The following is a 26,337-nucleotide window of genomic DNA, read 5'->3' as shown; positions in this document are numbered from 1 at the left end:
TAATATTTCCATTTCACTTATTTTGCGTCGGAAAATCATATTTTGCCACATTCATATTCAAGTTCGTGAATTTTCCCAGCCACTCATGTGCAATTAATTGAGAATTTTATATGAAAATTAATGTGAAAGTAAACCTTATCTCACTTCAAAGGTGTGAAATTGGGCGCTTGTGGAACATCAAAGTTTTCTGACAATCCTTTTAGAGTCTTTAGTATGTTAATTCAACGTCAAAATTGCATTGTTTCAACCCTTTTTGCACGCAAACAAAGCCAATGTAGCAAAAATTCTTCTCATTCTTCTCATCTTTTCGCGATTTTCATGGACAATTGACCTAAATTCGGCCACATTTTGCCACCAGAAAGTGAGGAAAATTATATAAAACAGAAAAGGAAGAATTAAATTGAATTTAACGCGTCTCATGGCACAAAAAGTGTCCTTTTCTAGAATGTTGTATTGATGAGAAAATTTCATGTCATGGAGAAGCTTTTCACTGAGCTTTTTGCCACAATATGTGTATGAAACATCACTTAAAGTTCCTATTAATAGTAAGAAAAGAGTACCTAATTTCTCTGGCAAGAAAATGTATTTTCTCTAGAATATATGGTGAGTGAATTATGTTGATTCTCTTGGCTATTCTCACATTTCCACAAGATGATTCTCCGAATAATTCAATTAATTGTAATTGCAAATGAAAAAATATCATGCCAGACGAAAGTTTATCTCATGAAAATGCCACAGTGAAAGAAACTTTCACATTTCGTGGATAACTTTTCTACGCCACAGCGAAAATTCCTCACACATGCCGCAAGAAAAAAAATGTAAGGATTATTCATGTCCATCAGCTCAGGAGATGTGGCAAAGGGATTATATCACTTTCTTCACGATGTTAAGCTGTAAGAAGAAATGCCTCGTGTTACTTAACAGGCACTCCAGTCCAGACGACATTCAATTTGCATATTGTAATCCTGGCAAATCTCCCATGAATTTGCCCAGAGAGAGAAAGTTGTGCGGGGCCATCAAAGGATGTTCCACATCGAATATCCCCCAAGTTCGAGGAGAATCAAATTTTAAGGACAAACACATGCACGAGCGACGATATTGAATGGTCAATCAAAGTTCTACTCCAGCTGATGTGAAAATTAATTACAAGTCCATCCTTGTGTCCTTGTGACAATGATGATGAGTTCATTGTTGCTGCCTTGGTTCAATGTTTGCCATTGAAACCCATCTAATTGCAATATTCAAAGAGAAACACACGCCATATATTTAATGCTTCTGTTGAGATATTATAAGACAAAGTTTCCATCCTACCAAATCCCATGGAAACAACTACAAAAAAACTTTCAATCTCCCCCAACATAGATTTCCTCCACCAAAATTCAAGAAGCTTTTCTGACTTACAACCAGAGCAGCAAAACATCAAAATAAAAATCTCCATCTCAACATTGCTAAGCTTTTTCTTTGCTGGAAAATATGGAGCAAAGTGTTCACCTTCTCACGAGATTGGAGGGAATTTGTTATAAAAAGGATTTTGCGGAGCAACAATCCTGAAAATTTGCTCCAGGATTATATTCCACACCCCGCGCAGAAAGGACCCTTCAAAACATCATCACGTCCCATCATTGATGGAGTTTTCCAATTTTCCCGGGATATTTTCATCTGATGCGATGTCATGAATAGAAAATTGAGCATGATGGTGAGATAAAACAAAGGAGATGAGTGTCATTCCTCCTGACAACAAGCTTCGCTTCCTCCTGACACAATTAAGCAGTTCAATAATCCCTCTGGGGGATGTTGCTCCCCCCCAAAAGACATCGCTTGTCAAACGGTAACTAAGTGGCGAATGTCGAAGTCACAATTGTGGTGGGGAAATTCTGAAGAAAAATGAGAATATTTTCTCGGTCAAACACCCTAATTCTCTATTCTAGGAAAAACTATGCGCAAGAGAGAGAGTGAGAAAGATAAATGTTTTGTGCACATGCTTAAGATTGAGTGGCGAATGATGGTTTCTTATGGCGCATTATTTGCTTGCTTATTTGCTGACAAATTACATTTCAGCATAGAAATCAAGAGAAATAAACACATTGTGAAATTGCTTTCAGCTCTCTTTATCGTTTCATTGTCATTATCTGGAAATTCAAACTATATTAAATTCAATCAGTGACTTTCTTGGCGTAAGAAAAGATTTGAATTATTCTTCCAGTTCATTTATTACAGTTTCAAATAAATACATATCACGCTAAAGTCTACAATTCAAAAGTTACACATCTGCGATGGTTTTAATCCAATCGCGGACGGTGGAAACCTTTGCGTAGACTCCAGGGATACCTGGAAGAGCACATCCTTCACCGAAAGACACCACACCAACCTGAACGCCATCATCCTTCACAATTGGGCCACCAGAATCGCCTGCACACAGAGAAGAGCACAATTAGTAATACATCTTCACACTCAACTATGCAATAGCTTGCCTTGGCAGGAGTCCTTGCCACCCTGGCGGAAGCCAGCGCAGAACATTCTGTCGGTGATGTCGGATGTGGCGTACCGGAATCTGCATTCGAAATCAGCCACTGCCGGCACAGTCACAGCGCGAACGTGATAATTGGACTCCGCATAGTTCTTCGTGCTGCCCCAGCCGGAAGTCTTCAGCATGGAATCGACCTCAATTGGCTCACCAGCCGCAGGAAGTTTCACAGGACGACGAGTGTCGTCAAAGACAATCGGATCCTTCAGCTCCAAAATGCAGTAATCATAGTCCAGCGATTCTCCATCGTAAGATTCATGACGATAGATTTCCTTGATGGCATGAACTTGACCCTCCACAGAACTGTGATTTGATCCAGATCGAATGGTGAAGGCGCTTTTCAGGGATTCAAAGCTGACATCGAGGCTGAAAGAAGAGTTTGTTAGTAACTCACTTTGCAGAATTGCCATCAGGAGTCTTACTCCGTGCAGTGAGCTGCCGTGAGGATGAAGTTCTCGTTGAGAATGGATCCGCCACAGAGATGGAAACCGTAGTAGTTGAGGGACACTTGGTAGGGAATCTCCTCGATGTTAACTGGCTGTCCGCCCACAATCCTATTCGAATTCGCCCTAAAGCCGCGTCCGTGTCCTCGTGGGAGGAGACCAGCGCTGGCGCTGCCGAAGCAGAAGAGGAGTCCGAGGAAGATTGCGTTCTTCAACATTGTGCCAGTCAACATCTTCGGATGTCTTCACTGAATGAATGTGCCAATTGAAGGCGACGATTCACTTTATATACTCACAATTTCAAGAGGATTGCCGAGGAAAATTGACGTAAAACTCATTGGCATTTCCAACAATCTCTTAAACTCACTAGATAACAAGAAGATAAGCGTGATAAGATCAATCCACGCGCATCGAAAGCAATGCATTTCATCGAAATTGCGCATCATTCTTGAAATTCAATAATTTTGTCGCACTCAAGAATTAATCAGGTGGAATTTTCCTCATTTTCCAGTTACTTCTGGAATAATTTCACTCGCGCGCTCTCACTTATTGATGTTTACCAATATTTTGCGTATGATTATTGAGTGGTAAAGAATTGTAAATTAATCTCTACACGTGTGTAAAGTGAAATAATGTTGCATCACGTTGAGTCAATTGCTCTAGAACTCCTTAAGAAACTCTTGAGTAGTTTTCTAATTCGTTGTGGACAAAATTTCCATAATAAAATAATCAATAAATTAATGAATAACATCAAAACTCTGTGGATTTTTTTCCACGCTGTTCCACTTTCAGTGTGAAATTGTGTAACTTTGTGTCTGTTAAGATTTAACACTTGGCCATATTGCTCTAATCTCTTCATTGGCAAAACATAAACAAGCCGAGCAAGAGGAAAATGAAGTGAAAACAATAAAACATTGTAAGATTGTAAGCTGCTGGAAGTCATGATGTCATTGATCGGCCAGAAAACGCTTTCGCACAGTAAAAAACCATCAATCGTGACTTCTATGGCGTCTTTGGGAGTCTCATTAATACTTCTTCATCATCATTTAATTGTCGTCGCGGGAAATGGAGAGGAATTTGCAAATTTTACAACATTTCGGCATGTAAGTTTTGCGCTGGAGAAGTAAAAGTTCAGCAGCCGTGGCGATCTGACTCCAAAGTCTGACTCACTCTTGAGTCCATTGCGTCCAAGATTGCGTCCATTGTTCGTTGAAACCAGCGAAAATTATGTCTTAGTGATCGTAAGTTGAAAAAAATCGATAAGATATAAGTTATTATTAGAATATCTGCAGCATTCCTGGGACAGAGAAAAAGCCATTGAGTGGAACCTTAAATGGGAAATGTGAGCAGATTGCATTGAGAATCATCGCAAATTGCTGCAGATCACTGATCAGCCGTGATCACCTTCCCCAGGTGCTCAACAGCACACCTGAATGTGACACCGTGACGATGGAACATTTTGCCGGCTGATATTTTTTCGGGCATCGCAATTCAAAGCACTGCAATTATCGCGCAGACACGCGACATGCGCAGCGTATCAGGAAATTGCCGATCAAATTCCATCTTTTTGGCGGGTGAAGAGAAATCATTATAAAGCATGATGAAGACGAAGAAGTCTGTCTGTGGTCACTTGGACAGCCTGAAGAAGACTAAAATGCCAGCCCTCGGGAGATTGTCTCTCTCTCTAGTTTGAATTCAGAAGGTGAACTTTGGGCATGGTTTCTTATCACGAATTTTGTCTTTGTTTATCGAACTCACACTGCGTTGAAGTGAATCTCCACAAGGTGCTTCGGAAAGTCGAGAAATGTCGGGAAAAGCAGTAAAATGAATTCTGAGAGTGTCTTTTCCCCCCACAAAACACGCAAAACACACTCCAGAGCGCCGAGATAAGCAAGAAAACTCACACATTAATCACTCGCGCTGTATTCACCGCGACGGCGAGAAATTCCCGGGAATTGTTGATCGGCGAAGCCAATTGAGCCACGCTGAGTCATCCTGTAGCCGCGACTCGACACTCACTATCGCAACAGCGGCACACAATCCGTGAGGTGAGCAACAATCCCAGCAGTTTGTCACTGGAAGCCTTCGCGATCGTCTCTGCTCCGCTGCTCAGCACATCTTCGGAAAAGCATATCCACTGGTGCATTTCCCTCCCCCATTGTTTATGGTGTTTTGTGTGCATTTTCCTGGGCAATGTGAGCGAAATCTCCTTGGCGGAAAACACTCGCGCGCGTGCTGATCGTGAGGTGTGAAGCTGAGGAAAGCATGAGAAAATTGTGACATGAATTTTTGTGCGTTGCGCGATAACGAAATAGAATATTCTTCACCTTAAAACATTTTTTTTTCTCTTCTTCTTCTCTCCACCTTGATACCGTGAAAAGACTGTGTTTTTTTCGTGATTTATTGTAGCCAGTGCGCTACACACACTCTTGGACAAATAGCACAACCAAAAATAGACCAATTTATCTGTCCTCTCAACATTCGTCATACAAGGAATTCACACACACACACACTCTGATCTCTCCGCCCAGAAGGACAACGCGGAAACAATGAGGATTTTTCTGCGAATTGCTGTAAGTGCTGAATTTGAAGCTTTCTTTTCATCATCATCACATTAATAAAACACATTTCTGGCCTTCCTCATGCGCGCTCTCTCGTCTTTTCCTCTCTTCGCAAAATTCTATTGACAAATTGATAACGATAAAACGATAAGCTCCTCTGAGCGCGATACAAAACTCCCCATCGAGCAAAAATTCCCTCAACCAACTCACAAATGCTTCACCGATGTAAACATTTTGCATCTCTCCTGCATGTACCATTTGATGGATATAATTGCGATATAATGCAAAACTACTGGGGCAATTAAAGTGTGTATTTTCTCACGAGAATTCATTCTCTTTTATCACCCCACAAAGTTTCCCTCAAAACAACAACAATTTTGCATCCGAAGCCAATAAAGTAGCAAAAAAAACTTCACTAAATGCTATCATTTTCGTCATTTTCGTGCCTGAGATTAAAGAAAAAAACATCTGTGAAGAGAATTGGATGGAAAAGAGTGCAAAAAAGGGCGAAATGCGGTTGAAAAAAGAACTGGAGATGCCGGGGATTGAACCCGGGTCCTCTCACATGCGAAGCGAGCGCTCTGCCCCTGAGCTACATCCCCACATACATATTCCCTGTCGCGCAGTCGTTGTCATATTCTCGCAGACGAATCGTCTTATCGCACCGCTGAAAACACTTCTAATCAGTAATATGATATCGCCGGACATGATTTTTCACACCAAAATCACTTCTTAACCGATCATTTGACACTTTGACGCGAGAAAATCAACTCCCGGCCATATTTCTTGGCCAAAAACACACTCTTAATCATCTCACGAAGTCACAATCATCAGCGCCAATGTGATTAGAAGTGGGAACTATTTCAAAAATAAGGGGAAAATGCGTGAAAATAACCGTCACTCAACATCTCTCTGCAGATTTTCGCACTTTTCTCCGCCTTCTTCACCCATGGAGCCGCGATGGAGGCTGACGATGCACCCTTTGAGCCCGGCAAGGAGATCTGCTCGCGATGTCACTGCGCTCTGCATGAATCACAGCCCACTTCCAGTCACTACCTCATCGATTGCTCAGCCAAGAGCATGCACAACGTTCCTACGGAGTGGCCAGAAATTGAGGGCTCTTCCGGTGAGTAATTCACAAGCTCAGACGCTTGAGAAACACTTCTAACTTCTCTCACCTCTCTTGCACTTGCAGACGTAATTGTCGTGGCGTCCTTTTCGGGAAATGAGATGAAAACTCTCCACCGTCTTCCTCAGTCTGATCACTTCATGTACTTCAGCTGTCGCCACTGTGAGCTGCGCGTCATTGAGGTGGACGCATTTATCGATGTTCCAAGGATTCTGAGACTAGATCTCAGTTGGAATCAACTCTCGGGCGAAACTCTGCGCTCTGACACATTCCGCGGCCGCTTCAGCACCCAAAGATACGAGCCAATCGATCTGGAGGAGCTGAATTTGAGCCACAACAAGATTCGCAGCCTGGAGAGGAAGATCTTTGAGCATCTGCCGAGACTGAAGACTCTCTCGCTCGCTTATAATCCCATGGTTGAATTTGACCCGATGACTCTTGCAGCTCTGTGTTCACTGCCCAAGATTGAGGTGAGAAAAGACGCTGTTCTTGTACTTTTGCATCGGAATTACATTCATTTTTTCCCATACAGCATCTGGACTTCTCTTACATGGGTCTCTCTGCCATTCCCGATGATATTTTCCGGGGAAAACCCAAACTCCGCGAACTCCTGCTGCAGGGCAACAACTTCCACGCTGTTCCCGAGAGTCTGGCGCTCCTCGGCAAGTCCCTGAAGTCACTCTACATCGGTGTGAATCCCGTGGAAGAGCTGACGGAGCAGAGTTTCATGGGACTTACCAATTTGGTGCATCTCAACATCAGTTTCATGCCGAATCTGCTTGAGATTCGCGAGCACACATTCTCTCAGCTCACGAATCTGGAGATGCTCATGTGCAGCGACAATCCACAATTGGCACAATTCGACATGGAGAGTCTGCGATCGCTGAAATCCCTGCGGGAACTTCATCTCTCGAATTGCTCACTGAAGACACTCAACATCGAACTCAAGTCGCTGGATGAGAAAAATGACTTTCCCAAGCTGAGACTCCTGAAGCTGGAGCACAATCGCTGGCTGTGCGACTGTCGGCTGCTGTCCACGCTGCTGGAGTTGGAGCACCACGGCCGGAAGGGATTCTACAGCGATGACAATGCAAAGTGTGACTTGCCGTACGAATTGTCCGGCGTTCTGCTGTCTGACCTCTTCAAGCAACCTCTGTGCTCGATGGACGGCATCAAGAGGACGCCCAGGATTCCCATCTACGAGCCAGCGCCGTTCCTGCGGCCCAAATCCATCCTCCTGTCCATCTTCTCGGTCATCGCCGTCGTCACGATCGGCCTGGCGGTCGGCTGTGGCATTGTGTACATCAAGAAGAAGCTCAAGCAGAGCGATTTCGGCTTCACCACGCCTGTTCGCTACACAACAGTGCGCGAGAGCTTCAGCACCACCACCACCGTGGCCTAGAGAGAGAGAGAGAGATCCCTAAAATTTAGGTGAAAGAGAAGCAATAATTAAGGCTCAAAATTAGATTCTTTCCTTCTTTTGCTGATATGCAAACATATAAAGAGCTAGTCAAGAGGAATTTTTACAAATGTACTGCTTAGATGATAATTTGTAATTTACCATAATTTACATTGAAATTATGCTAAAAAGAAAGATTAATTGTGTAAGGAGATTTTACCAAAAGAAACAACACTACGAATTTGATGGGAAACTGTTTTCAAATACGTTACATTTCTCCTCTTCTATTCAAAAACTGTTCCACTTTCTTCTCCACTCCACGGAATTTCCCCTCCGAAAGCTGACGAAACTTGTACTAATAATTGTGACATTCGCTCCCGGTGTGATTTTTGGACTTCTTTTCTGCGGTGTTTTTCTGGCAAAATCCCACGGAAAAATGGACACAACTAGTCTAACATCTGCACAGAAGGATGAACTGATGGATCAGGTGAAGCAGCAAGTTGCTGTTGCACAGGCACAGGAATTATTAGGCGTAAGAAAACATCATTCATCGTCCCAACATGACAACATAACCTAATTTTTCTGTCTTCTCATTCCCAGAAAATGACTGAAAAGTGCTTTAGGAAGTGCATTAATAAGCCAGGAACATCTCTGGATTCCTCAGAACAGGTAAGAATCTCCTCAGACTTTGGAAAATCGTCTCACCGCTCTTTCATTCCTCACAGAAATGCATTGCAATGTGCATGGATCGCTATATGGACTCTTGGAACCTCATATCGCGCGCCTATTCCGCGAGACTTCAGCGGGAGCGAAGTAATATGTAAAGAAAAATAAGTAGAGTAGACGGGAATACCTCCAAAAACTAGGTAGTTTGGTTCATTATTTTGTAAAAGTTTCTGTACTTTTTAGTCATTACAATTCGTTGCATAATGATAAAAACACGTTGTACTAAAAGTTTGGGTCACTTTGCCGCCCCTCCGAATTGACTGTGACTCCTGGGTTCAGTGGCTTTTGAGGCCAAAAAATGGAATGCAACAAATATTATCGATATGTTGTGTTTTTTTGGCAGAAATAAACATAATTTCATGTATTCATAAATCCATGTTTTTGCCTACTTGCAGTGGAAAAGGGAATAAGATTGTCTGGAGGGGAGAATAAACACGTTGTTCTAACTTTTAGGTGAAATTAATTCCCCTTTTTTTGTTGAGTGTCAGCGAAGGACGCGCTGTTCTGGTGTTTATCAAGAGGATTCCTATCATTTAGAGGCCATTCACAGGGATATGACTGAATCGGTGAACATCTGCTTTGTGGACGTTGGACCTAAGGAAGAACAAGCGAGTGTTGCTCGAGAAATGGACGCACTGAAAGTCTTCCAATCCTGGGGACTTTTGCCGAGAACCATAGAACGTCTCATCTACTGTGGCATAAAGGAGCTGGATCATCTGGAACACATGACTCTGGCGGACATGGAAGTGATCTTCAACAGTGACAGTCAGCTGGGAGAGAAGATTCTGTTCAGAAAATGCCTGCGACGGTGGAAAGAACACAACGGATTCGAGCCACTAATGCCGGATGGATTATCACAGACCGCAGACGGCGTAGACAGATCCCGAAGGAGTTCCCGACGGTATTCCCGCCGAGATTCATCGTCAGAATCCCGAAACGGAAAAGTAATGACACCGATTAAGACCAAGGAGTTGAATTTGAGAGAATTGCTGAGGAATTCACTGAAGGGAATAAAACTCCTGTCTTCGTACGAGAAGAACTGCGTCCTGACCAACAAGGAACAGTGCTATCTCAGTCAAGTCATCGTTGACTTTCACATGGCGATGGAGCCAAAAATGTCCGCGGAACAGATTAATTACTACATCAAGGAGATCATCAAAGCCTTCCCATCGGAAGTCGCGGACACTTATTATGTGCCGCGCAGCAAATCAGCCACAAGAGCTCCGCAGGGAAAACTCTACCATCGATATCTCAATGTGAGCTCGAAGCACAAGAAGGAAACGGCACAGAGTCGCGAAAGTGATTCGGATTTTGGATAGAAATTCCTGATTTACAAGTAAAACAAACTGTACTAAAACTGAATCATCAATTTTGGGTCATTTTCGTCATTTTTCTCCCCTCCAAAATTTACAGCTGATCCAGTGACAGTTCGAAAGGGGAAGAAAGTGTGCTTCCGCGAGCTGGGAAAAGCCGCAATTTCTGGAGAGAATGAGCATTAGAAACACGCAAAACAGCGAGTCAATGGACAAATTGCTTGATTGTGTTCCTTTTAACAAGAATCTGTGATTATTTCACCATGAGTTCGACACTCAAAAAGTGCCTTCAAGAAATATCCCAGAAGGAGGTAAAAATCCATCAATATTTCCTTGAACAAACGATGTGATTGTGGTATTTTCTTCAGGAAGGACTTCTCGGGATTGTCCTTGAGATACTCACCTCAAAGAGATTACTGGTGGATCATCAGGAGATCCTGGAAGATGTTATTCAATCGCCTCAGTGTAAACCTGTCAATTCCCACTGCTTCACCTTCAAGAAGTCGATGGGAATCTTTCTGGGTTCTCTGGGACTGACAGAGATGCTAAAAGCTGCCCAGATACAGTCAAAATTGATTCTGCTGCCGCCGATCTTTGCCTCTGGATATTGTCTGCTGTCTTCGGTGAAAGAGTATCGAGATCTGAAGAATCAGGGAAAAGTGTCGAAGATCAAGAAGTTCATAGAAGATCTCAATGGTTTTGACGCTTTTCTGCGCAGACAGATGGTGTTTCTCAAGGAAATGTCTCTGTTCAGGAGCAAGATCAAGTGTTCAGACGAATGGGAAGCCAATCTTACAGCGAGAACCATCAAATCTGTTAGGGAAGTGACTCAATTACTCTACAGAAACACGCAATATCTTGAGCAGAAGTTTGAGATTCCGGTGAAATATCAGGGAATTTATCAGTCACTGGACAAGCTCGAGAATTGTGACTACTTCCAGAAGACTGAAGAGGACTTTGAAGTCAAGCATATCAAGGAATTCTTCAATATTTTCCTCTACATTCAATCACAGTTTCTTCTCAAGATCGCACTGACGATGACTTTCTTTGAGAATGGATTCTCAGCTTGTGAGCGAAAGATGTCGCAGATTCAGGTGAAAATTCAGCAAGAATTGAAGGAAAACTCTGAGAATCTTGACTACTTTCTTCAGCCGCCTTCGGCGGAAGTCACGAGATTCACTGCGACGGATTGTCAGGACATCAGAGGACAGATGCGTCAATTTAACTGCCTGAAATCCGCATCAGGAGCCATTGTGACGAAGCTCTTGACTCTCGTCACACAGTTGAGACTCTTCGATGGGGATTTGCAGAGAGTCAGGGCGAAAGATGAGAAATCCCTGCAGAAGGAATTGGCGAAGATGAAGGAAGCCTTTGAAGCTCTCAGTGTTTCCTTCACTTGTATCAATTTGGAGTTTGAAAATCTCCACTTGATCTACAACAAGATCCTCAATTTGCCCAGCAACGCCATCGAAGACTACCAAATGCTCGTGCCTGAGCAGCAACAATCGCGGAAGATTGAGGATTTGTCCGTGATTCCTGCCACAGATGAATTCTTCCATCTGGACACATCGAAGGATCAGGAGTGGGAGAAGGAAGAGGCTGACTTTGATCTCGCCAACTACGAATACGATCGAGTGAATCAGAAATTGATCAAGTCATCATTCAAGCCAGTTCTTGTGCAACTCAGGAAGCGCATTCATCCTCTTCACGATGCCATGAAGAAGCGCGAGAGGCAATTTATGAAATCTCGCGGCGTCACACTCGCCGAAGAGTCTGACGGTGAATTTTCCGACAGTCTCGATGAGAAATCCAACGATTCTCTGTCCGATGACGAAGCTCAGCGTCCTGCAAAGCCTGGAAAGTACGAGGAGAATCGAGAGTTTCTGCAGGAAAAGCAGCAAGTTGGACTCTTCTTTAGTCTTCCACCACCTCAAAATTTACTCTCTGAAGATGTTCTTGAGTAGAAATATCACTTGTGTATTATCATATTAACATTTACACTCTTTATTGCATCTCTTCTATATAATAATTTATTATCATTTGTGATTTTTTCGCAAAATTCTTTTGCTTCGGCCACTTTCGCCACACAAGCGAAAAAATGAGTGGTTTTTCTTCTTCTCCAAATATATATTGTTCTGCTCTCTTATACTCGCTAAATTGCAATAAATGTTGGAATAATAAAAAAATAATTTGTTCTTGAGACAATTGAGACGAAAAAAAGAGAGAAACGATGAAGATGCAACAGTTCCGCTCATAAATCTTGGCACACACACTTCACTAAAAGATGTTTATTTAAAAGAAATTTCAATACTGAGACAAAAAACATGCAACATTCTCAATTTGTTCGATTTGTTCCCAATTTTCTGTTCTACATCAATATTCGCCCTGTATATAAATTCGTTCGCTTTGCCAACGTTTTATATCACTCGATATCCTTTTTTTCCTCAAATTTCGATACAACAATTCGATGCGTTTTTTTTTTTCAAGCGGAACTGCCTTTTGTGAGGATAAGAAAATAAAAAGATGTGAAAGAAGTTATGAAATGAATGAAGAAAACAGGACAAGATACCTAATCCCACTCGTGAACCGCCGGGAAACAGTTGGGATAGGTGAGATTGTAGAGTTGACTCTTCAGGAATTCCTCATAATTCTCCGGCTGTGGCTGAACCTGAGCCAATCCTTTATCATAAGCATACTTCATCACACTCTCGGCAATTTTCACAGAACACGTGAGAATTTGCTCCAGCGGCGGATAAACATTGCCCACTTCGTAGTCTTCGGCACGCACAAGATCAGCCAACTCCTTGGCAGAGATCAGGAAGACCTCCTCCGGGATGGTGAGACAGCCAGCCGAGATGACACCGAGAGCAATGCCGGGGAAGATGTAGGCATTGTTGCCCTGTCCCGTGTGATATGTCTTCCCATTGTGCTCCACTGGCGGGAATGGTGATCCCGAGGCGAAGATAACACGTCCATCGGTGTACTTGTACGCATCAGCAGCTGTGCACTCCGCCTTGGCGGTGGGATTGGACAGGGCAAAGATTACAGGACGTTCATTGAGTTTTCCCATCATCTCGAGAATTTCCGGCGTGAAAGCACCAGCAATTGCGGCAGCTCCAATGAGAATTGATGGCTTCACTGTCTCCACAACCTCCTTCAGTGTGTCAATGGGCGCGTGCTCCTGGGCAAAGTGAACCTTTTCACCCGTCACACCACCCTTGGGACGATTCTGCACAATTAATCCTCGCGAATCCACCAACCAAATCCTCTTCTTCGCCTCCTCACGTGACAAGCCCTCAATTTCCATCGCCATGCAGCAGAGATTGGCAATGCCCAAGGCAGCCTCACCAGCGCCCTGAAACACCAGCACATTGTCACTCATGCGGGTCTTTGTCACCTTCAGCGATGACAGAATTCCCGCCACAGTCACAGCAGCAGTTCCTTGGATATCATCATTGAATGTGCAATAGTCATTCCTGTACTTGTCCAGCAGCCTAAATGCATTCGCGTTGGCAAAGTCCTCAAACTGAATCAGACAATTGCGCCCAAAGCGTCTCACCACAGCCACCATGAACTCCTCAATGAACTCATCATACGCCTCGCCAGTGACTCTCTTCTGCCTCAGCCCATTGTACAGTGGATCATCGAGGATGGACTGCGTGTTTGTGCCCACATCCAGCGTGATTGGCAGACACTGATGGGGCTTAATGCCACCCAATGCCGTGTAGAGAGCCAACTTGCCCACCGGAATGCCCATTCCATTGGCTCCCAAATCGCCCAAGCCCAGAATCCTCTCGCCATCCGTCACAACAATCGCCCGCACATCGTGCTCCGGCCAATTCTTCAGCATCTCATACACATGTCCCTTGTCCTTGATCGTGATGAACATCCCGCGTGGCCACTGATAGATCATGCTGTACTTCTGACACGCCAATCCCACCGTCGGTGTGTACACCAGTGGCATAATCTTGGCTGTGTTGGCTTGCATGACCTGGAAAAAGAGCCTCTCGTTGCGATCCAGCAGATTCATGAGGTAGATAAACTTGTCCAGCTCATTCTCCAGACGATCCAGCAGTATCACGCAGTGCTCCACCTGCTCACTATCGCTCTTCACGCGTGCCGGCAGCAGTCCGTGAATGCCCAGCATCATTCTCTCCTTCCTCGTGAACGCCAAACCCTGCAAAAAGACACCAACATTAGCATAATGATAGACAGAGAAAATTTTTATTATCACTAATTGCTATCTATTCGCCATCAATTTGACTCTTAAGCCCAATTTCAGCAGTCCCAACACGCTCAATCACTACACTCTATTGTATAATTGGATGCAATTTCAGACTTCTTTCATGCACGTCGATCTTTATTTTTTCTCTTCTCTCTTCACAAACATGAGAAAATGCAATTATCAAGTTGTCGATATAAAATGCGCCTTGATATCAAAACACTGACAAGAGGAGAGAACGCATATTATCTCTCCTAATGCTCCATCTAATAAGCCCCCTTGTGGAAATGCTGAGTGATTTTAATGGCACACAAGCAGTAAAGAGAGCCTTCAATTAACCCGAGCGCAATTTTCCATCCACGACAGAAAAAAAAATCATCTCCCATTTGACTCTGTGGGTTTTGCCCGTGTAATTTTGAGACACCCATAAAAGTATGTTGATGGCGAAAAGATGCAAATTTCAAAAAGTCTCTCTCTAGGTCAATTCTATAGCAATTGCATGAGTAACAAATTACAAGAACAATTCATTCACCAATTAAGGTAGAGACAAAATTTTTCAAATTGTCGCAATTCACCAATCTTCAATCATGGATTAACACCTCATGGAAAGCAATTATACAACAACGCCAATTAGTGTCCAGATATCGCACACAACGTGAAAACATTCGACAAAAAGAAGGTCACAGAGAAAAAGAACATGTTTTTTCTCTCTCTTCATTGCTGGAGGAACACAGAGTGTGTGTATAGATTGATTTAATAATGTTGGCCCTTCAATTTTAGAATGGCTTCTGAAAGTGATACTGAGAAAACATATTTCCACTCTCGATATCAGGTCGTTTAGATCAGTAAATTGGATATCAACACCATTGTAATGCCCTCGAGCATGACATGAACATCTAAGAGAGTCAAAAACATAACTTTAAGAGTAGTTTACAGTATGGAAATGTACTGGAATTGGTAAACAGGGTCAGGAGGAAAAATTATGGGTCACTTCTATAGGTGGAATATTATGAGTAACAAATGTGTCTCGCTAATTGACGAAAGATGACACTGAGTATCTTTTATCTCTCTCGAGCACGCAATGGCTCAATAAGTCAATAAAAAGCACCCAATTTAAGTGAATATTATATCAATATCGCGACAATTGATTGGACAGAGGAGATAATGGCATTATCAACGATGTTTTATGCCTCAAATACCTTTCTTCCCACCTCACCATAATCTCTCAAGAGCGAGGGATCGTTGCAACTTTACAGCTTTTCATAGATTGTATTGGCGGCCGCCAAGCGGCGCTAGTGTTAAGTAAGAATAAAACACGAACAAGAAGACGTTGCAAACTTCAGTTAAGAGTTTATTTAATACGAATTTCTGCTGTCAAACGCGAACAGGACGAAATAGTACGAAGATGTCTTCACTGTAACACTTGAAAAGCTTTGAAAAGCCAATAAGTTTCCTCGGAAAAGATCTCAGGATGTCTGAAAAGACATAACCTCAATCTAATGCATTGAAATGTGCACAAATGACAATTTAAATCCAATAACTTTGTGTTAATTAACTTGAAAATGTCATTTTCATAAATTTCATGAATAACATTCTGTCAACGCATTTTAACGAATTCATACTTTTGACAGCTTATTCAAAATGTTATGAAAATAAAGTCACAACGACTCCTCAGGGTATAAAATTGCGTTAAAGCGAGAAAAGAATTATTCACGGAGAGGAATTTAGAGAATGCATTAATTAAATTCCTCCTTCATCCTTGGGATTCATTCACGTCTTCCAGTCTTTCTCTCTCTCTCTCTCTCTCTCGCTAAGCATGTGACGCGTGTGAACACCTGTGATCGAATTTAACAGACATCATTGCACGTCAGAAAGAGATTTTAAATGCAATCCAATCCCACACATATGGAGAGTTTATGTGTCATTCAAAGTCACTCGAATTGTCCTCCAGTCGCTCTCGATCACGAGAGAGTTCAAGACACTTTTCCAACACAACAAAAACTTGCTCTATATTATGTGCGTCTCAGCATGAACGAAAAAAAAAAATTCCTCCCAGACTCCAAGTCACGTGTTGCAAAAGACAAAACACAATCGGAGTGGCAAGAAAAAAAAAGACTGCTCAAGTTCGACTTTCTCAGTCAATGCGAGACTCAGCGAAAAGGTTACTAATCGCCTATCAGCTGACGAAATAGGTCAAACACCATGTCGAGCAGTGGCTCGAGAAATTGAACGCATGTGGAGTGAAAAGAGAAGTCCCACGAGTGTGTGAAAAAGAACGTTAATAAACGTTAAACATTCAACAATTCGCGCGCGCGAATGTTAAATTAATGTCAATTGCAATTCTAATCGCACACCTTATTTTTCTTCCATCTCTTCATCATGCCGTTCAATCTACATTGGAAATCATTTATTTCCCACAATATTCATCAATTCTACACTTCCTTTCACCCATAGAATGAGTTTTATGGCAAACTTGACTCACAAAGGGAAGTTATTTTGACATGCCTTACGCATCGATATGGCATTACTAATTGGAAAAGAAAAAATTCTCTTCTTTCAATGTTAGCATATTAAATTGGTAAAGTAGTTAAATTGGCTGATGCGACATCATATAAGTCATCAAGGAGGATTGAAAGTGTCAGAAGCCCCACAAATTGCTCAAAATCTCATAATAAACGATTGAAAGGAATGAATCAAATCACACAATAAAAATGCTCTAATAGCAAATTGTAGGTTTTCTCTCTCTCTCTCTCTCTCTCTCTCTCTCTCTCTCTCTGTGGCACACGATCATCGTAAGCCAAGTGTTTCTCTCTCTCTGATGATGTAATTTCATGGAAGGCAACAAGAATCATATAAACAACTCACTTTCCTCTTCAATTTACCTCAAAGAAAAAAAAAATGTGTAAGAAAAAACTATGTTGAGCAAATTTACGTCAATTTTTGCATCATACAAAGCATCATATTCAAGGTGAAATTAAATAAAAGATATATTTTTGTGCGTTCATCAGGCTAAAACTAAGAAAAAAAACCCCAACACAGGAAATTCAGTAATTGATCAGTGGGTATTTTTGCAGAGAAGTAATAGGAAAAGTTGGGAATTCATTGACCATTTCTGACGTGCTTTTGTCTTAGTCACTGTGGACAAATCGACGGGTGAATCGAAAACTATGACAAGTCAACTTTTCATAGTTTACGTCGTAGATTTTTTCTAAGAAAATTGCCTCAAATTGAAGTCAAACATATGAAAAACCGCTTTGAAAAATAATTATAAATCTCCAGAATTTCTCCTAAATGTTCTTAGACTTTGACTGAATATTTCTTATATTTTTTTCACTTAATTCACGTTGATTTTTAGAACTTTTCTAGATAAAATACACTCAAAAACTATTAAAAATTGACTCTGAAAAGTAATATTTTATGATTTTCTATTAAGTTTGCCATATTTTTGTCAAAATTTTCAATAAATACCAATAAAATGTATGAAAATAATTCAGAAAATAATTATTAGAAGGTGTTTTGTGGGTTTTTTTTACTTTCCATACTCTTCGATTCACCCGTCGAAATGGAAATCATCGTGTTACGCGATCGTGACACTGCTCAATGAAGAGTGTCTTGAATGGCGCAATACTCAGATGCCCATCACAGTCAGAGATGACACAGAAATTTGCGCGTCAAGAGATCGTCAATGAACTTGAAGGAAGGTTTCTCCCAATCATGCATTCGCACGATCATCTGTGACATTGTACATACTGAGAATATTGTGCTGAAAAGGCTCAAAATAGATCACCCAGTCGTATCGTGATGCTCATTTGAATAAAAATCATTCCAACACAGCGATGCCTTTTCTTCACGCCACTCTCGAGTGCCACACGCACTGATCCCCATCGTGATCGAGAAGGTAAAGATCACGGAAAACACACTATTTGGGAAGTTCAAGGCGGACTTTCAAATGAAACTGCCAAAAAAGTATCTAATTGCATATTTTTTTTCTAATTTACATCAACAACACTTCCTTTCAGCTCGCGAAAAAACACTTTTACGATCTCACCAAACAACTCTGTTGCTTCTCTCACTGTTGCTCAGTGATTTGCCAAGACAAAAAAAATCAGTTTATACCGAAATTTGTGGGTTTTTTTCCTTCCTTCATCATCTGAACGGTTGAATTATTAAGTGTTGAAGAAATAAAAAAAAATGAAATGCATTCCGCCAATATTATATCTTTTTTCACCGCATTTTCTACGCTCAAGCCTTAAAACGCTCAAAACAATCAATAGAAAACTTCCTTCCCCTTCTTTTCGTGGGTCTTTTGGGTGGTGCAAAATAGGTTTTTCACTTTCAATGACCTCTGCAGTCAATTTGGTTTTAGCTAAAAACAGTTCTCTTTCTGTTGAGAATGAGAATGTTGAGAGGAAAAGGCACAATAACACTACTTTTGCCACTTCATTTCCCGTGTTGTTTAATTTTGGGTTTTTGGGGGAAGTATTTGGTAAAATTCCATGCACAAAATGTCAGTTTCTTCGCTTTCTTGTCTCTCTGCGTCTCACGGACAATCAAAGAGACGAGAGGAGAAGAAAGTGTCTCTTGAGAGATGAATGGAAACTTTTTATTACACACTCTATAACATACCTTGTTGTATCGTCCATTCCGGAGTCTGTCCAGACCAGAGAGAGATCCAGGGATTTCGGAATCGTGAAAATCACCCGCTGGCCACTGGCCCACGCGATCCAAACTCTTGTAGTCACTCATGTTCGTACAGAAGCACCGACTGTGGGAGATTCAAGGGACAGAGTTGAGAGACAGCAGGGAATTTTTCGGTGTTAGAGAGAGATTGCCCAGGGAAAGATGAGTGTCGTGTGAGAGATTTTTGCCAACTAACCGATAAGCCGATGAATCGACTGATTTTCCACCTCCTGATGGGCTGCCTGAGCACTTGTGTTGGTGGCCCAGCTTTGTCTCTGTATTTCGCGCGTGCGTCTCGTGGGGACGATGGGCTGCCACTCCGCCGTTGCGATACACACTGTAAAAAGCGAGAGATGATGACGTATTAGAAGGTGAAACAGGCAATATAGAGAGAGGCTCGAATGCGTGGAAAGTTGCCCACAAACTGACACTTTGCTCATCGGGCCCCCGAACAAAAGCCAATCGCCCAGGGAACAACAAATTGATCTCCATGGATGGAATAATTTCGACATTATTCGGCGGGTCAATTGAATCAATATTTAGTGGAAGCAGAGGAAGGGTAAAAAAAAGAGACAATTTTCAGCGCACAAACAATCAAAACATGAGACAACTGAGACAATTTCTCGGGAAATTAAACATCGAAAGGTGTTTACTCGGCGTGAGGCAAAAATTCTGTGCTCTGGTTGATAAAGCTTATGGGTGGTGTGATAAAACATGTGTTGCCTGGCAACACACCCAGAGTGCCACAATAAAAACAAACTGTCCATTAGATTTTCGTCCATGAAAAAGACAACAACTCATCATCAATTGCGTGTCTCTTCTCAGCAAAACGGCGATCATCACGCCGCATTCACCTGATTCTCAATCGACTGGGAAGTCATTCTTGATTCAATTTCAGGCATTTCAGGAGAGACGAGTTTTTATTTTTCTTCTCATAATGACAAATCGCTAAAGCTGCGGGAAATTCACTGGCGATGATGATTAAGTCAGTTTGAGTAAGATTTATGTTCAGCAAGTGAGAAGTTCTTTTTGCGAATGTTTTTTTTCTTTGAGCTATTATTGCCAGTCGCTTTGCAAATCATCTGATAAGTCCGACAAAACGCTGAAAGATGCAACGTTTGGGATCATCTTTCTTATCACCAAAAGATGCAATTTAGTTATAATCAACGTGATAGAGAGAAACCAGTTACAAGATCAAGTTTGATTTAACGTGAATTCAATCCAAAAAATCGTATAATTTTCTCAGCATAGAGTTTTTCTGTGGAAAACACATCAAACAACTGATTATTTTCAATCGAATTTGCAATGAAAGTATTAATTTCAATTCTGCGCGAGGTTTGATGATTATCGATTTGATTATATAATCAAATTTCCCAATTTGTTTTTGCTGGTAAATAATTATCAAATTGCATCCAAAGTGAAATTCAATTTCCCAAAAAGCCCCATTAAATTTAATTCCTAATATTTCACCACACGTGCATTGATTTTGTGTCTACGCAAATTTAATTTTGCCAACATTTATTAATCACTCCCGGATTTTAAACACGCGCAAAGTGAAAAAAATTCTTTGTTATGAATTCTTTCATGCGTGAAAACTTGTAATTCTTTGTGTGTCTTTCTTTCTAGTCATGCAAAAATTATTCTTTTCCATGGATTCAAGACATTTTCAAGATCACACTGAGACACTGATTCATTCCTTCATTATGAAATCAATCAATTGAGTCAAAGAAAAAAAGCACCAATATCATCGAATTGAATGAATTGAATAAAAGATCCAAAATGTTCAAGTCAATGAACCTCCTTTTGCTCTCACTTCTTCGTAATCTTCCGACAATTGTAGAAATTACAAAACTTTCTAATAATTTTAATGGCATGAAATTACACGACAATTATGAGAAGCAGTGAAAAACCATTTTCACCCAGAGCAGAAAGAAAGAAAGAAAGGAGGAAAAAAGCACCGATAGTAGAGCTGATCGAAGTGTGATCTTTCGCCCAAGTGCCTAGACATTTTCCTTATCTCTGCGCGCAAAGTCTGTAGAAAACCAGTTGCAAATTACATAATATACAGTGGATGCATCTTGATATATGGGGAAGAGACAGCTCGCGATTATCGGGTGAGTAATTGGGGAGACACAACAGCGACACTTCCACATGTGAGGAGCGAGTGATCGCGACATGTGAGGTGATCAATGGAAGATGATGCGAATTTTTCTCACCCATTGTGGCCATTCACGTCATTCTTGTCAGCACATATCGAATTTGAGTTGCCCATCCTTGCTCAATAAATCCACTCAGCAACACAAACAACAACTTCAGCGTGAAGGAGAAAAAAGGAAAGTCACCCAGTGAAGAGTTGCAGTTGAAGATCCTTGAGAGGGCAAGAAAAGCACAAGATCACAGAGATGTTTTTCCACCAATTCTACTGACTGGAGGAAGTTTACAACCGAACTGCCACTGGTCAAGTTAGCGACTGAGCAACCAAAGCGCATGTAAAGTCCATTCTGCTGAGACAGAGAGTCTCACAGAGCGCGCCCCTCTTTTCTTGCGAACGCGCGGACTCCGACTTTGATCGACACACGACCGTCATTCCCTCAATACATCTCCACTTGAGAGTCGCAATCTAAGTGCTCGCGAGAAGGAAATCCTTGGTGACACCGCGAGGAGTCTCTCTCTCTTTAAATCCTCCCCCTTATCAAAGGACACCAGCGCCAATCACGAAGATTTATAGTGTATTTATTGAAATCTCCAGCGCGCGACAATGAGTCTCAATCACTGTAATTAAGTCACCTCTAATCACGGAATTCCAATGGAAATGTGTATCATTGCACTGATCTCTCTTCGATCCGATCGCTGCTGTTGCCAGCTCTGTATCTTCATGCAATTTGTGTCCACAAATCAAGCATTACGGCAAAAAAAAATACAATTGTGTCACACTATAAATTATTTATGTTTTTTTTCTCTCTGCACTCCAGCGCAAAAAAACCCGAGCTATTGAGACACGTGAAGTGAAAGAAAATTCAGAGACCGTGACCAAGGACAAGAGATGATTAGAATTCTCGCCAAGACACACATCAACCATTACTTCGGCGATTTTACACTAAGTCAGCTTCTTTTGGGGGAGAAAATTTGATCACACACGAGCAAAATTGCCAAAAAAAAGCTGTTTTTCTAATTGCAATAATCAACAGTAATTTACAAAACAATGCTAATATTTGCGAGATGATTTTTTTTCGTTTCAAAGCAAACAATGCAACCATTGAGGTCACCTTTTCCCAGGAAATTAATCTTTTCTGCATAGAAAACACGGGGAAAGTCACTGGACAATTTTTGAGGGATTTTAATGATCTCAATAAAATATTTAAATGTTGATTTGAATTACAAATATAATCAAAAATTAATATTTTCCAAGTAAAATTGCAAAATAATTCAATATTTAATATTTTTGACCAAATATTTAAATAAATTTAATTATATTTAAATATTTTCAGAATATTTAGTTAAAATTCTACTTTAAATAGCATAAAAGAGTCAGAAAATTTGCCACAAATAATCAATCGGATTAATTTTAATAAAATATACAGAAAATAATCAAATATTTCAATATTTTTAAGCATAATCGAACGAAATATTGAATAATCACAAAATTAATAGTCTGAAATCGCGAGTGATTTTCCCCTTATTGCGCTATTTGTTAAATTGTCGCACGCAATTCAGTGCAGTAGTTTGAGATTTCACGAGAATAGTTTAGTCCAAAGACATCTCTTCGCGATCCCGCTGTCTGAACGTGAATAAATATTAGCTGATATTCACTTTAATGAACTAGTTTCTTGCCTGAGATTCTATTTACTCTGTAATCACAATTATGCAGCTCAAGAAGCCAGTGTGATTGTTCTGCTTTACGCGGTGAAAAGACCTAGATTTCGATCTGAAAGAGGGAACATCACTTAAAGAAATCGTCAGTTTGTCTATCGATTGCTCATACATACTTAATGACCACCGTTGAATTACATTCACCTCAACATGCCACAGAGAAAATAACATTATTAGCAACCAATGAATAAAGTGCTTTTCCAACCCATTCTTCAGCACACAATTTACCGTCCTGCCGTGCGAATAATACGTCTGGTCACTCGGAAAGTGGAGTTCGCGAAGCGCGTTTACAAGTGAGCAGTTGAATTTCGTGTCACCGAATGAAGAGGAGAGTCATTTGAAACTCCAATATTTGAATATGAAATTTATTGATTAAAACGCGGCACCCACACGGCCCAGGACAAACGAACTTCAACAAGGGTTTGATCGATACTTTTTTCCGTGTCCACTCAACAGCACCTCGGCCATATAAGCACACACCAGAGAGGGAAACTTCGCCCTCCGAGTGACGCTCTCAGTAGTTTCACTGGCCAGTTGCCAGGTGGAAGTTGGTGGTATTTTTCCGTTTCCTTTCTCCCACTTTCTGTTCCTTCCTTCCCATCCATTAATCCCTCCTGGGGCTGGACGAGAGAGAGAGAGAGAGAGGCGACTTTTGTGTGATTATGGCAAAGACCCCAAAGACTATGGTGGAATTAATTGATGAGACTGCCGATGAGGAGGAGGAGGACGAGGAAATCCCAGAGGAGGAAATTGCATCAGTGGCAACATCGGAAAAATCATCAAATCTCTCCGTCCAGGAAGTCAGTGAACCACAACACAATGCAGAAACCACTGGACAGAGTGTCAAGCAGAGTCGCGAGGAAAATCTCGTGGATTCACAGAAGGATTATGATGAGGAAACCTTTGAGTATGAGTCAAATTTTGAGGTGGAAATCCAAAGCAATGTGCCCGAGGGAGTTCACCTTTTCAACGTCAGCCTCCTCCATTCTGCCCTCGATGACATTTCCCTGCCGCCCATGCGACGGAGACCTTTCAAGAATGGCACAAGACAGAGTTTGACCTTCACAAATGACCAAATGTGGGAGATTGAGAGGCAAAACCGCCTCCTCATGGAGAGAATCTTTCGCCCAGCCGGATCAAGTCGCTGCTCTCTCAGGCAAAGTGTGAGTTTTTTTGCAAGTTCAATCAGAATTCCCACAAATTGCATATCATGATCTTCCTGATTACAGGACTTTCAGCCAAATTCAAGGACTTCAAGTGCAGCAATCAATAGGAAGAAGCGCGAACGCCAAATACAGCTGGATAATCAAGTTTTGTGCAGAAAACTCCAAGCGATCAAATCACGACGACCAAAGTAACTCTGCAAGCACTCTTCTTTTTTAGTATAATATAAACCAAAATTGACACATATCAGTAAGCACAGACTTTTGAAACATTGATTGAAATGAGTGGATCAATAAATAAGATGTATGAGAAGATATTTGTGACTATGAGTTGAAGGAATTTTAAAGTATTTTGTGGGAAAATATACAAAACTAGCACAGCCAGTGACGCACATTTCATGCATATTAAATAATAATTTCTATTTTTCACATCGAGGGAGGCAAAATCAAGGCCTTCGCTTGTTGTTCCGCTAAAGGGGAAGTATTATTATGGTTAATTGGCCCCCAAAGAGTAGTGAATTATTCACGGAGAATGAAAAGCTTATCCTTTTTTCAACTGCAAGAATCATAAATTCTCATACACTCGAAAGATTGCTTTTTCTCAATTCAGTAAAGTCTTGTTTTTCCTTCAGTTTCTGTGTTGGCAGTATTTTGGCAAGAGCATAATTTACCAGCACAGAGTGTTAAAGGGATTTGCAAGTTGAAGGATTGATTTCCGGAACGCACAGTGACGCAACAAGTTACGGAGGTTGTGTTGGAGAAAAGAGGCCAAGAAACTCACATATAGAGAAAAATCTAAACAAACTTTATGTACTGAGGAAAGTTCCAATACAATGCTTTATAGAAGGAGGAATCATGCCACTCATCCATTGAACTTTTGCGCAAAATATGCCCACAAACTGAGAAATCCTTGGGGAGAAAATCTATGACGGAGGGAAAAAAGGTCAAAAGGACACCACACAATTTACCTCAATTGCAAAGCCTGCCGAGGGACTTTGTTAAGGAGTCTCTTTATTGAAAACATTTAGTCGTGTGACAACTTTATCCTTCTCCTGTATTTGCCCCGAAATCTGCCCAGAATCGTCCCGAAAATTGACTATATCTCTGCAACGTGAATTATGAAGGGAGAAATTCCACACAAAAGTCACCCAAATATGGGAGAGAGAGAGAGCTTTCGAGGATATGCGGAGTTGAAACAGGGTGAACTATCGAAATTCGCAATTGGAGAGGACACAGCATAAATGGTGTGTGTTTCACTCATTTCGAACATCGTCTGCGTCACAGAATTTGCGCATTGTTTTCCCTCAAAATGCTTCCAACGAAATCGACATGGCAACCGAATGTGGAATACATATGAGGGCTTTTCTTTTCATGAATACATATATATGGACATGGAAGTGGCGCGGGAAGAGCGGCGCCCCAGCATGCGCGCGCCATGAAAACTACATATTATCATGGGCGGTGGGGTGTGAGTGTGTTGGGAAAACACGAGGAAAAGTGTGATGTGGAGGAAAAGTCGGTGAAAGAGAGGGAAAGCAGGAGGCAAAGTGCAAAAAGAACTTGAGTGAGAATGTCAGAATTGGAGAGACGGCATATTAGAACATTACGCTTACGGAGTAAACGCAGTGCAGACACGGAAGGAGCTGCTTCGTGTTGAAATTTTTAGTGTGGTGGCCACCGACAGGACATTGGACACAGTGTGAGGGACAATTTTGAGGCATTTTGCGTCACATGAATCCGGAAATATCAGTGTGAAGAGCCATTCTTTGCCGTGTAATCTGGCTTTTTTCCTTACTCATCTCCACACACTTCGTTCGTGTGTTTGAGGCAACATAACTTTTATTATTATTCCTGGTGTGGAAAAGCGTGTGTGTGTTCTGCTGGTGGAGGACTTTGAAGTTGTCGCGTAGGCACAATTCCTGACCATCAAGTTCCCTCTTTCTCACTCCGGGAAAGGGTGGAAGAAAGAAGGAAGGAAAAAAACCCTTTTCCACCACATCATACAATACACACACACACACTGGTTGAATAGCTGTGGCAAAGAGTTGGAGGAAAATGAAGCTGACTTTCCCATCAGTGAGAGCGCAAAGAGAATGAAAAGTTGACAATAGTGACAAATTGTGTCTCCACACTTGGTGTTTAAGTGCTGAATTTCCATAGTTTTACAAAGTTACATAATTAAACAATACCACTGCGTGTATCCCTATTGATTCCACTCTCCACACAACCCCCGACAAAGCCAACATTTTCGGGCACAGCGCTCGCACGGGAAACTTTCACTGTTTTTCCACCACACACACTCTCTCT

At 41.5% G+C, this 26,337-nt stretch overlaps 6 protein-coding genes and 1 non-coding gene across 9 annotated transcripts; 4 read left to right on the top strand and 3 right to left on the bottom strand.

The window, feature by feature from the left end:
* Positions 1–2,191: 2,191 nt before the first annotated feature.
* Positions 2,192–3,255, bottom strand: LOC132258554 (trypsin-7-like). Its single transcript, XM_059755894.1, has 3 exons — positions 2,947–3,255; positions 2,472–2,890; positions 2,192–2,409 (listed from the first exon to the last, which is right to left on the bottom strand). The coding sequence occupies exons 1-3, from the start codon at positions 3,198–3,200 to the stop codon at positions 2,261–2,263; spliced, it is 822 nt and encodes a 273-aa protein (XP_059611877.1). The 5' UTR covers positions 3,201–3,255; the 3' UTR covers positions 2,192–2,260.
* A 2,172-nt stretch (positions 3,256–5,427) lies between these two features.
* On the top strand, positions 5,428–8,337 carry LOC132258553 (tsukushi). Its single transcript, XM_059755893.1, has 4 exons — positions 5,428–5,540; positions 6,447–6,654; positions 6,724–7,127; positions 7,190–8,337. Exons 1-4 carry the CDS (start codon positions 5,517–5,519, stop codon positions 8,057–8,059), a joined length of 1,506 nt encoding a protein of 501 aa, XP_059611876.1. The 5' UTR covers positions 5,428–5,516; the 3' UTR covers positions 8,060–8,337.
* Positions 6,059–6,130, bottom strand: Trnaa-cgc (transfer RNA alanine (anticodon CGC)). The gene has a single exon. It is a non-coding gene; the product is annotated as a tRNA-Ala (tRNA).
* A 64-nt stretch (positions 8,338–8,401) lies between the features above and the next one.
* Positions 8,402–9,010, top strand: LOC132258555 (mitochondrial import inner membrane translocase subunit Tim13). The gene is made up of 3 exons (XM_059755895.1): positions 8,402–8,588; positions 8,657–8,725; positions 8,782–9,010. Exons 1-3 carry the CDS (start codon positions 8,493–8,495, stop codon positions 8,878–8,880), a joined length of 264 nt encoding a protein of 87 aa, XP_059611878.1. The 5' UTR covers positions 8,402–8,492; the 3' UTR covers positions 8,881–9,010.
* Positions 9,011–10,296: 1,286 nt separating this feature from the next.
* On the top strand, positions 10,297–12,317 carry LOC132258552 (uncharacterized). The gene is made up of 2 exons (XM_059755892.1): positions 10,297–10,406; positions 10,464–12,317. Exons 1-2 carry the CDS (start codon positions 10,359–10,361, stop codon positions 12,057–12,059), a joined length of 1,644 nt encoding a protein of 547 aa, XP_059611875.1. The 5' UTR covers positions 10,297–10,358; the 3' UTR covers positions 12,060–12,317.
* Positions 12,318–12,427: 110 nt separating this feature from the next.
* Positions 12,428–25,195, bottom strand: LOC132258550 (NADP-dependent malic enzyme). Of its 3 annotated transcripts, XM_059755890.1 has the most exons (5): positions 21,214–21,507; positions 19,194–19,334; positions 18,944–19,082; positions 12,665–14,272; positions 12,428–12,591 (listed from the first exon to the last, which is right to left on the bottom strand). In XM_059755890.1, the coding sequence occupies exons 1-4, from the start codon at positions 21,267–21,269 to the stop codon at positions 12,665–12,667; spliced, it is 1,944 nt and encodes a 647-aa protein (XP_059611873.1). In that variant the 5' UTR covers positions 21,270–21,507; the 3' UTR covers positions 12,428–12,591. The 3 variants fall into 3 exon arrangements, with proteins under 3 accessions (XP_059611873.1, XP_059611872.1, XP_059611874.1); XM_059755889.1 differs by lacking the exon at positions 21,214–21,507 and adding an exon at positions 24,999–25,195 and having other exon boundaries at positions 12,428–14,272; XM_059755891.1 differs by lacking the exon at positions 21,214–21,507 and adding an exon at positions 20,880–20,994 and having other exon boundaries at positions 12,428–14,272.
* On the top strand, positions 23,370–24,407 carry LOC132257843 (cilia- and flagella-associated protein 97). Its single transcript, XM_059754882.1, has 2 exons — positions 23,370–24,030; positions 24,097–24,407. Exons 1-2 carry the CDS (start codon positions 23,530–23,532, stop codon positions 24,223–24,225), a joined length of 630 nt encoding a protein of 209 aa, XP_059610865.1. The 5' UTR covers positions 23,370–23,529; the 3' UTR covers positions 24,226–24,407.
* Positions 25,196–26,337: the final 1,142 nt, after the last annotated feature.

The sequence above is a fragment of the Phlebotomus argentipes genome, unplaced genomic scaffold (assembly GCF_947086385.1).
Source record: "Phlebotomus argentipes unplaced genomic scaffold, Phlebotomus argentipes genome assembly scaffold_4, whole genome shotgun sequence".
NCBI classification, from domain to species: domain Eukaryota; kingdom Metazoa; phylum Arthropoda; class Insecta; order Diptera; family Psychodidae; genus Phlebotomus; species Phlebotomus argentipes.
Note: the sequence above shows the minus strand (reverse complement) of the source record. Positions and strands in the feature narration are given on the sequence as shown.